At 47.4% G+C, this 10,026-nt stretch overlaps 2 protein-coding genes across 2 annotated transcripts; one reads left to right on the top strand and one right to left on the bottom strand.

Annotated features, from left to right (window-relative positions):
- Positions 1 to 88: 88 nt before the first annotated feature.
- Positions 89 to 4,714, top strand: LOC132460885 (alpha-1,3-mannosyl-glycoprotein 4-beta-N-acetylglucosaminyltransferase C-like). The gene is made up of 5 exons (XM_060055848.1): positions 89 to 490; positions 925 to 1,028; positions 1,435 to 1,576; positions 2,722 to 2,976; positions 3,612 to 4,714. The coding sequence occupies exons 2-5, from the start codon at positions 942 to 944 to the stop codon at positions 4,517 to 4,519; spliced, it is 1,392 nt and encodes a 463-aa protein (XP_059911831.1). The 5' UTR covers positions 89 to 490; positions 925 to 941; the 3' UTR covers positions 4,520 to 4,714.
- Positions 4,715 to 6,082: 1,368 nt separating this feature from the next.
- Positions 6,083 to 8,735, bottom strand: cfap126 (cilia and flagella associated protein 126). The gene is made up of 5 exons (XM_060056387.1): positions 8,649 to 8,735; positions 8,505 to 8,567; positions 8,244 to 8,318; positions 7,961 to 8,143; positions 6,083 to 6,367 (listed from the first exon to the last, which is right to left on the bottom strand). The coding sequence occupies exons 1-5, from the start codon at positions 8,700 to 8,702 to the stop codon at positions 6,230 to 6,232; spliced, it is 513 nt and encodes a 170-aa protein (XP_059912370.1). The 5' UTR covers positions 8,703 to 8,735; the 3' UTR covers positions 6,083 to 6,229.
- Positions 8,736 to 10,026: the final 1,291 nt, after the last annotated feature.

Here is a 10,026-nt window from a genome sequence, read left to right as displayed (position 1 = left end):
TCGGTGCGGTTGTGCTCACACCTCCAGATGCCACACAAGGCGGACACAAAGTATCATGTCTTAACTGAATTGAGCATGCACTCAGCTCGGAGAACTTCTCAACCCCTGGTGTTTATACAGTTGTATCAGTTTACAATTATTAATTTATTTTGGCTTCGGGCATGGGTAAAGCTACATTCCGAAACCATAGCACCTCTTTGGAGTTTGAAGTTACCTTGGTTATCTGGTGTGTGGGGGACAATAAATGTGATTTGCGTGGACTTATGACACCAGGCTCCAGAGAGTGGCGGTGTGTGTCACTGGACTGGGACTCACCGCGCTACCGTAATTGCTTCTACTGCTGTCTCTAGCTCCCCGTCTGACAGCTGCTGCTGGGGAGGAGGTGTGCTATAACTTCATGAGCGCCTCACTGAATATGACGACGATACAGTTCCGACACCAACACATTTACTACATCGCTTCCTGAACACACACAACACGCTGCTTGTAGGTAAGGTTGTTTGAATCGAGTTTCTCCATCAATGTGATTATAATTGTGTTCTGGAGTCTTGAACCCAATCGATTTTGACACTTGAAAACGTTTACAGTAGCCTACACCGTTAATTACAACACTAATACCATGTTAGAATTGTATCAGCGTTGTAATTAACGGTGTACTCTGATTAGTTGGAAATAGATAGTTATTTTTTTCAATAAACAATACAATTGTTTGTCAATACTATAGGGAATCTTCCAGTGCTCTCTAACACACCTCGGCCCTCACTGTTGTCTATTCTTCCTGAAACATATATTTACAGGATTAAATCAACTATTATTTTCTGCATTGCTGACTGAGTTAAACACTAACTACCCAAGTCACTGTGTGTGTGTGTGTGTGTGGGTGTGTGGGTGTGTGGGTGCGCGCGTGCGTGTATGAGCGTACAGGTAGTTCTCAGGAGGACATGCGGTGTTCTTTGACTAAGGTGTTGGTTGGGTCCCTCCTGCTGCTCACCGTCTACCTCCTGGGCCGGTCTGACCTCCTACTGACGGTGAGCGCACATTGTCTCCAGTGAATGGAGACAATGAATGTCTACTTAAAACCAATTTTATTTAACCTTTTTTATAAGGAATTTTTAAATATGTGCTATATTGCTCACTTTCTATTTACTTTTATTGACTTATTTTGTTTACTTTTATTGTCATTTTGTTGTTCCTCAACGTACTGTACAGTCTGTTGCTACTGGAAACGTGAATTTCCCCAAGGGGATGGATAGGGTATTTATTTACTTTACTTCCTTATTTGAATTCAAAAATGACTCCCTGTAGTAAGCCACAAGTCAAATATAACTGAACTTAGAAATTATTCCCTGCAAAACACAGCCAGGGGTTGAGTGCTTGCGTGCACAATTTATGCATTTTTTCTCTCATTTGTTATTTGTATTGCTGGCTCCACAGCGACCGGGTGAGAGCGCGTCAGAGCTGACCTGGCCCCTCGCCAAGAGCGAGGGCGCTAGTGCATCCTGGGTAGACGGGGGAAACTACCTGCCGATCAACGTGTCCTACCTGTTGCTGGCTGGAGTGCCCGCAATCAAACAGCGTGAGACACACACACACACACACACACACACAATCCTGGATCCCGCACCACTTAATGGGAACCAGACCAGTCTCACCAGCTCACGCTTCATTTGGTCTGGATGCCCTCCCATACAAAAATATTCCTGCCTGGTGGTGCGAGATAGACCGACCAACCCCAACCGTTTGTCTAAAGTGAGGCGGGGTCAATCTGACGACGGGCCAGAGGAGCACTGGAGAGGCATTTTAACAACAACAACAAAGATGGCTGATGCAGACCGGCGTGCCGATTCCTCTGCTTGTCTGTTTACAATATATCCGTGGCTTAGTGCTGCGTCCCCCGTTTCGTTGCTCTGATTGGTGCAGGCCTTTCCGATTGCGTGCAGAGGAATTTTGGGTGATAACAGGCTAGCCAATTGCAGGCTGAGGGCTATACCGCTTTTTACAAATCAGAAATTCTTAAAGACTCATACATAGGGGTCCCCTCCACAGGGAGAGACCCCCCTCCATCCCCCTCCAAGTGGACCACCACGGCCCCTCCAAAGGTGGAGATCACCCTCACGGCATTGCAGTTGTATTTGGTGCGAGAAAATACATCCATGCTGAGCTGGTGGGTAAAACTCTGAACACTGAAGGTGTACGAGGTCAAGCCCCGCAGCTCCTCTGCTGTCCAAGTGGCCACCGCGCAGCGCTGCTGTGACCTTCTACCAAGGGCTGAAGGGCAACGAGGGGAAGTTGAGCTACTCATGAAACGGCAGCCATTGACTCTCACTAAGTTAGCTTCAGCTTTTCAGAAAAACAGAACCAACTATACAATAACAAGTATTTTTTACTTCTTTATCACACAGAGAGAGAGAGAGAGAGAGAGAGAGAGAGAGAGAGAGAGAGAGAGAGAGAGAGAGAGAGAGAGAGAGAGAGAGAGAGAGAGAGAGAGAGAGAGAGAGAGAGAGAGAGAGACAACGGGAATTTATTGACTTGAAATCGACATCCGAAGATTGGTTTGTAATTGTTGTAAAGAAATTGTATTGTGTAATTGTCGAAAATAAAATAGGTAATTAGCAATATTTTTTCTTAGTGAAGGCTACATCGAGAGTGAGTGCATTCATGTTTAACCCCCACACAAACACACACACAAATCCATGCCGAGCCTCTACACCTCCTGTCCAGGGTTCCTTACGATCGGTCTGGCGTCGGTGAAGAGGAAGAAGGGCAGCTACCTCCTGCCGACCCTGGCTTCCCTCTTCTCCCAGTCGTCCTCCACAGAGAGGGCCTCCATGGTGGTGGTGGTGCTGCTTGCTGAATTTGACCCTGTGTGGCGAGGGGCGACGCTGGACGAGATCAGAGCTGCCCACCCCTCCGAGTTGGACAAGGGCCAGCTTCTAGTGATACACGTACCGCCGCAGTTCTACCCACCCCTTACAGGTACAGATCTGTTGTAACAATGCATGCATACAGGTGCTGGCCCAGAGTAACATTGAAGGGGGCCCCAGACCACAGAGCTACATATACTGGAACCACTGAGTAACATAGAGGGGGCCCCAGACCACAGAGTAACATAGAGGGGGGCCCAGACCACAGAGTAACATAGAGGGGGCCCCAGACCACAGAGTAACATATACTGGGACCACTGAGTAACATAGAGGGGGGCCCAGACCACAGAGTAACATAGAGGGGGCCCCAGACCACAGAGTAACATAGAGGGGGCCCCAGACCACAGAGTAACATAGAGGGGGCCCCAGACCACAGAGTAACATATACTGGGACCACTGAGTAACATCGAGGGGGCCCCAGACCACAGAGTAACATAGAGGGGGCCCCAGACTACAGAGCTACATATACTGGGACCACTGAGTAACATAGAGGGGGCCCCAGACCACAGAGTAACATAGAGGGGGCCCCAGACCACAGAGTAACATATACTGGGACCACTGAGTAACATAGAGGGGGCCCCAGACCACAGAGTAACATAGCGGGGGCCCCAGACCACAGTGAGCACCTTACGTGACACAAGTCCCCTGCTCAGTCTGACCTTGCCCCCCGCCCATCTTCTCCTGCAGTCCTGAAGAGGAACTACAACGACGCTCCGGAGCGAGTGTCCTTCCGCTCCAAGCAGAACGTGGACTACTCGTTCCTGATGCACTACAGCAGCAGCCAGGCCACCTACTACCTCCAGCTGGAGGACGACGTCATCTCCGCCCACAGCTTCCTCTCCACCATCCACAAGAGCATCCAGGAGCGCCAGGCGGTCCACTGGGCCCTGCTGGAGTTCTCCAGCCTGGGCTACATCGGGAAGCTCTACAAAGCGGCAGACCTACCCCTCCTGGCCCGCTTTCTCTTCCTGTTTTACCAGGAGATGCCCTGCGATTGGCTGCTCACTCACTTCCGCGAGCTGTTGGTCCAGAAGGAGCAGATCCTTATCAAGCCCTCCCTGTTTCAGCACATTGGGGCCTTCTCCTCCTTCAAGGGCAACGCCAACCCGCTGAAGGACATGTCCTTCGAGAAGGATGTCTACTCCAACCCTGTGGCCGACGTGTACAGCGATATATCCGTGTACAAGGACCACGTGCCCCGGCTGGCGTGGGAGGCAGGGGAGGGGTACTTCTGGGGGCGCACACCGGTGCTTGGAAGCTATCTGACGGTGGTCCTCAGAGCGCCGGCCGTGGTGACCAGTGTGAGGGTGGTGACGGGCTTTGAAGGGAAGGACGTCCTACTTTTTGCTGTGGTGGAGCTGGGCCAGAACGTTGAGACCACAGTGAGGGGGGAGAAGAGCTGCAAGGACTTCCGGCCATTGGGGATCATGAACAATGGAATGTTTGAGAAGAAGGCTCTGGAGATGGAGTTTGGCTCCTCTACTTCCTGTTTACGGTTGCGAGTCACCGGAAAACATAAAGATTGGATAGCAATTATGAAAATTCGAGTCACTGTCAAGACCGATCTGCACACCAGCCTTGTGAATGGGAGCTGAATTTGCTTGTTTTATTATTGAGCTTATGATACAGACTTGGATATATATTTTATAGTTTTATAATGCAATTTCCTATGGCATCCTTGAGAGAATCTCACAGCCGGGTGTCTGATGGGTGAGATCCAATTTAACCATCAATAAGCTAAGCTGTGTCCCCAACATGGTTGATCAAACATTGAATAGTTTTGTATTGAATCAAGTGCACATTCCAGTTATTGCCCGATATTGTTCAAAATGCTGCCATTGTTTATGGCTTTCCCTGTAAACCATGCATGGTCAGGTTATGTGTTTGGGGCCAGTTACTAAATTGTTATGTTTTCTCTACATTCACTGGCCCATATTGTTTTCCGTTATCAGACAGTGGGCATATTGTTGAATGCCAATTGACTCTGGAAGTCAAGTGGAAACAAATGGAAGAAACGGCCCATTTTTGGTTAGATGTCTTGCACATTTTCCATTTCCTCGTTAAAACCCAAAACGAGAAAATGGGCCATTGTCCCCAAAGCAAAGCAGAATGAAACTTTAAATATGTGATTGAGTGGCATTAAATAATAATGATTGAGCACACTGTAAAACTTTTCAGCAGGTTCCCCACAATCATATACATACAGCTAGCTTGCTGTAATCTTAGCATACAGCATGCCGCTGATATATGACTAATCTACTACTATATGAGTAATCTACTGGCAGCAAAGTGAAAGGCCTGTACTGGACGCCGTGGGGTCTTTCATATAACTTGGTTTGTGGAGATAGCATGACATTGAAAGATAGTTTTCAAGCACGTTAGCATTTAGCTTCTATATAAACGGGGGTCCAAACTCACAAAGGCCCGATATATAACAATCATATTTCCAATCGCTTAGTCATTTTCTTTAATTGGCAGTTTCGCACCCCTAACGCCCCTCAACTACAAGAGCAGCCTTTCATTTCAATGCCCACCACTCTTAAGGCTTCGTTATTGTTCCACGTAAAGACTAAGCAATCGCTTCGAAACAGTCGTGAACCTGTTTTGGTTCTGCATCTGGTTAACGTCAGGTAAAGACTAACAAAAGTTGAGCACTGCTTGCAGCACTCACCTAATTATATATATATACATACATATATATATATATATATATATATATATATATAAATATATACATATATATATATATATATATTGTTATTAAACAAATATATATATATATTATCATTATATATATAGATATAATAAAATGGGTGTAATTTGAGGCAAATTTTATTTTCCCAAGACTCTTTGCTATTGGCAGTATATGGCTGTAAATGTAAACATTGACTGATGAATTGTTTGAACAATCATTGAGACTCCCACAATGCACGGTTCCTCACAGCATTATAATCCAGAGGGGCCGCTAGGGACCACAGCTCGCTGGGAGCGGGGGTGCCTGAACATGGCTCCTGAGCGGCTCCGTGCTGACACGGAGCCGCTCAGTTACAGCAGCGAGCCGCTCGGTGCTGTAACTGAGCGGCCATAAAGAGCGGCTCGGTGCCAATACTCTCACGGAGGACGTCACTCTCATTGAGGGGTCTCATGGGGACTTCTGCTGGCGACTTTATAGATGCTCTTTATTATACAGAGAGAAGGATGCTACAACCCAAGTACAAACTACCAATGAAAGCCAGCATGAGTGTGCACGCCAGAGTACAGGACCAAACACCTGGACGTAGAAACCCAAGATCACACACTGCTTGCTAAACATGCAGGGGTTGTCGGCCCTCCTTGCTGGGTGGCCCCTCCACCCCAGAGCAGCCGGGGGGTTCCTGGGACTGGGCTGGAGGTGGGGGGGTGGGGTTGGTGGTGGAGCAGTCCTGCGGTGCATCGTGTTCTGCCTAAGAAATGGAATAAGAACTGCTTCACGTCCTATTGCAGTTGTCACCACAAACATTTGACCATTGATTTAAAATGCGAATTCCTGAGAGGAAAAGAAAATGAGCTACTTTTGGCCAAAAACATGGAAGCCCAGCCATGTAAGGTTTTATAATTAAGATAACCAGTCGATATCAATGAAAAGTGTTTGTGAAGAAGTGAGGTTTCAACAAAGCTTCTTCACAGCACTCTTAATCTCAGGAATTCTTGTAAAATATCCAAACAGACATAAAGTGAGCAAGTGGCTCAAAAATAACAGTTTCCCGGCAAATGTCGACTCACTTTACAAATATTGTATAAACTGTTACAACCGGGTTGGTTAAGGGGTTAGGGTTAGGGTTAGGTTAAGCCTTAACCTAACCCTAAACCTAAACCTAGGTTAGGTTTAGGGTTAGGTTAAGCCTTAACCTAACCCTAAACCTCTTAACAGTTAAGGGGTTAGGTTAAGAGGTTTAGGGGTTAGGGTAATGTTAGGTTAAGGGGATAGATTTAGGGGTTTGTTAGGTTAAGTGGTTAGGTTTAGGGTTAGGGTTAAGAGGTTTAGTGGATAGGGTTATGCTAGGGCGATTGTTAGGTTAAGAGGTTAAGGGGTTAGGGTTATGGTTAGTGTTATGGCTAGGGCGATGGTTAGGTAGCACAATCAGGGTCCTGGCAACGATACGGTGAAACTCAAACATGTGTTTTCTTTAGGTTTGATTATTTTGAAAAGCCAAGAGCATTTCCGTCAATCCAGAGGAGTCCCAGAGGAGCGACACACAGCTGGACCTAGAAGTGGTGCTTGACCTAGAGCTGGAACCTAGAGGTGGAGCCTAGAGGTGGAGCTGGAACCTAGAGGTGGAGCTGGAACCTAGAGGTGGAACCTAGAGGTGGAGCTGGAACCTAGAGGTGGAGCCTAGAGGTGGAGCTGGAACCTAGAGGTGGAGCCTAGAGGTGGATCTGGAACCTAGAGTTGGAGCTGGAACCTAGAGGTGGAGCTGGAACCTAGAGGTGGAGCTGGAACCTAGAGGTGGAGCTGGAACCTAGAGGTGGAGCCTAGAGGTGGAGCTGGAACCTAGAGGTGGAGCTGGACCATCAGTTCTCACCCTCAGCTGCCCCATGAACCCAGTACCCCAGTATGACCCTTAACCATGTGACCTCTCTGTATCTGGCTCTCCTCCTCAGAGCAAGAAGAGAGGAGAAGGGTTTCATGACGCCAGAGAGAGAAGGGGCCCCTTATTTGAGCTGGCCCCCAGTTTACCGTTGCCACTAAAAGATGTACATTCCTATATCCAATTAACTCTCATGTTAAGGGATGATCAGTTAACTGGGGCACTGTCAGTGCGGTGTCTAATCCCGATACATAGGATGTTATGATTGGCCAGTGCATGGAGGAGGAACCTCCTCCATTGGAGAATATAACCTGAAGCCTGACTCCAGATCAGGTGTTCTTCAAACCAACTCAGGTTTTGTTGTTACTTTGTTTATTAGTCTTTATCTCTTAAACTGCGGCTTTCTCTACTTCTCTTATTTTGTTGAATTGTTAAAGCATTGCGTTTAATCTAGAGACAGTCTCTCACCTGATGAGGCGTGTCTTTGCTGCCCTCTTGAGGCTGAGTTGTGCGGGTGCGTTTTGGACCACCGTGAAGCGCCTGAAGTCGGTTCCAGCCCTCCACAGAGCGGCTGGTTGGGTTGAGGCCCTGAGGGGGGAGTCGAACTGGGAGGTCCCAGGTCCCCTTGAAGGCCGGCCAGGAGCTTCCTCTCTGTCACCAACAACGGGGTTGATCAACACTTGAGCCATGCCTGGAAGCTAGGCGCTGCTATCCATTAGACATGAAGGGATAGCATATTTTATTCTTCTACCTTGGAAACTCCTGGCATCAGATGTCCTCGGTCATCAGCAATGAAAGTGGTGTGACCTTCTAGAGCAGTGGGTCTCTTGACACACACACACACACACACACACACACACACACACACACACACACACACACACACACACACACACACACACACACACACACACACACACACACACGTTGAGTCAGTAACCCCACCAATAATGATGTAGCACCTACCAGACTATAACCTTCCAACTACTTAAAACCCTCGAAGTCCCCCTACCTGTCTGCATGGTTTAGAGACGCACCAGTTCTGCAGTCTCTGCGACTTGTAAGAACTCTCATACTGGAAATTGTAAGAAACAAAAATATATCAGTAAATGAACGAGAATGAAGCCCAGTAATCCAATTGTTGTGACTTTCTGACCTGGTTCGCTGAGTAATTCGACGACATTATTGATGTGTCGGCAGCTGCCTGCATGTGGATGTTTACTAGTTGCTTAGCTACGAGGCTCCTTTTGGTCTGGCCCAATCTGGCGTCTGTACCTCAAGTTTTATTTTATAAACTTTGGCAGAGATGTTTCATGACATAAATTAAAAATCTCACCAGCAGAAATATTGTACCAAGTGCATATATTTGTTATTTGTTATTTTTCTACGATCATAGATGCTCATAAAATCAAAAGGAGAGGAGATTTTAAATTATAAAAGGTAGGGCATTCTTCTTTTATCAACTCTTTGTATGATTATTGAATTCGCAAGGATCCCGGACAGATTTATGAAAAAAAACGAATTTGTAGAATATGTAGTTTTATCAAATATAAACCTGGTATTTCCTTCACTAGACGTTACATTGTGTCTTTATAACTCTGTTGCTTTATACGCAAAAAAGATGGTTACTCTGTTTTCATTAAAGTGTAGTTGTATTATAAATTATAAATACATCAATGCATTGTATGCATTTGACGTGCCCGTTGCGTTCACTGTGCTTGTGTCCGCTCCGGGACGACAGGTGGCGGTGGTTAGTGGATATACCGGTTCACACCACAGAAGAACAGTGTTACATAGTGATCAACATACAACCAGGAGAATGGGTGTTACAGGTTTTGTTATCATAACTATCGAATCTGAATAACGTTTACAGTCAGTGCGCCCTCCGTCACATGTCGGATGTCTTCTGTTGAAGAGCGGGAGCCTGGCGTGATTCACGTCTCCGCTGGAGTTTGTTAGCGGAGGGCTCGTGGGCTCCAGTGGCGGGCTCGTGGGCTCCAGCCTGAACCCAACACCCTGGTTCACCCAGCGGTCCACAAGCGTGCCTTGTTTAACGTTACTACGTGGTGAAGGGAGCAGCTCCACGGGGGATGGAGGACCCTTCCTCCAGGACTGCTCATGATGGACCCCCGGGGCAGGTAGCCAGAGGTGGCTCGGAATCAGGGGGGCCTGCTGCTCATGGTGGACCCCCGGGGAAGGCAGCCAGAGGCGGCTCGCACTCAGGGGGGCCTGCTGCTCATGGTGGACCCCCAGTGCAGGCAGCCAGAGGCGGCTCGGACTCAGAGACGGACGTTACCAGGGAAATTAAAACACACTTCCGCGTCTGTCGCTTTATCATGGAATCAGGTAACCGTCGAATGTCATAAATCGTTCTCTAATGTTTATGAAAAAAAATAAAGAAGCAATCTCAATGTGTCTGTGGTATTGTTTCCCGTAGGCTACTGCCGTAGTGTACCCGGGCTGACCCATTTTTGTGTATCATCGTTGTGTTTCATCGTTGTGTATCACTGTTGTGCATCATCGTTGTGTATCAC

Source organism: Gadus macrocephalus, chromosome 1, assembly GCF_031168955.1.
Source record: "Gadus macrocephalus chromosome 1, ASM3116895v1".
In the NCBI taxonomy this organism is placed as follows: Eukaryota; Metazoa; Chordata; class Actinopteri; order Gadiformes; family Gadidae; genus Gadus; species Gadus macrocephalus.
The sequence above is the reverse complement of the archived record's forward strand: the minus strand, read 5'-3'. Positions and strand labels throughout refer to the sequence as shown.

Excerpts from the sequence above, each read along its gene's own strand:
- LOC132460885 (XM_060055848.1), top strand. The coding sequence starts at position 942 with ATGCGGTGTTCTTTGACTAAGGTGTTGGTTGGGTCCCTCCTGCTGCTC. Across the intron at positions 1,577-2,721 it reads AGTGCCCGCAATCAAACAGC|GGTTCCTTACGATCGGTCTG; the intron begins GTGAGACACACA and ends CCTCCTGTCCAG. Across the intron at positions 2,977-3,611 it reads GTTCTACCCACCCCTTACAG|TCCTGAAGAGGAACTACAAC; the intron begins GTACAGATCTGT and ends CTTCTCCTGCAG.
- cfap126 (XM_060056387.1), bottom strand. The coding sequence starts at position 8,702 with ATGCAGGCAGCTGCCGACACATCAATAATGTCGTCGAATTACTCAGCG. Across the intron at positions 8,144-8,243 it reads TGATGCCAGGAGTTTCCAAG|AGAGGAAGCTCCTGGCCGGC; the intron begins GTAGAAGAATAA and ends TGTTGGTGACAG. Across the intron at positions 6,368-7,960 it reads GCAAAGACACGCCTCATCAG|GCAGAACACGATGCACCGCA; the intron begins GTGAGAGACTGT and ends TCCATTTCTTAG.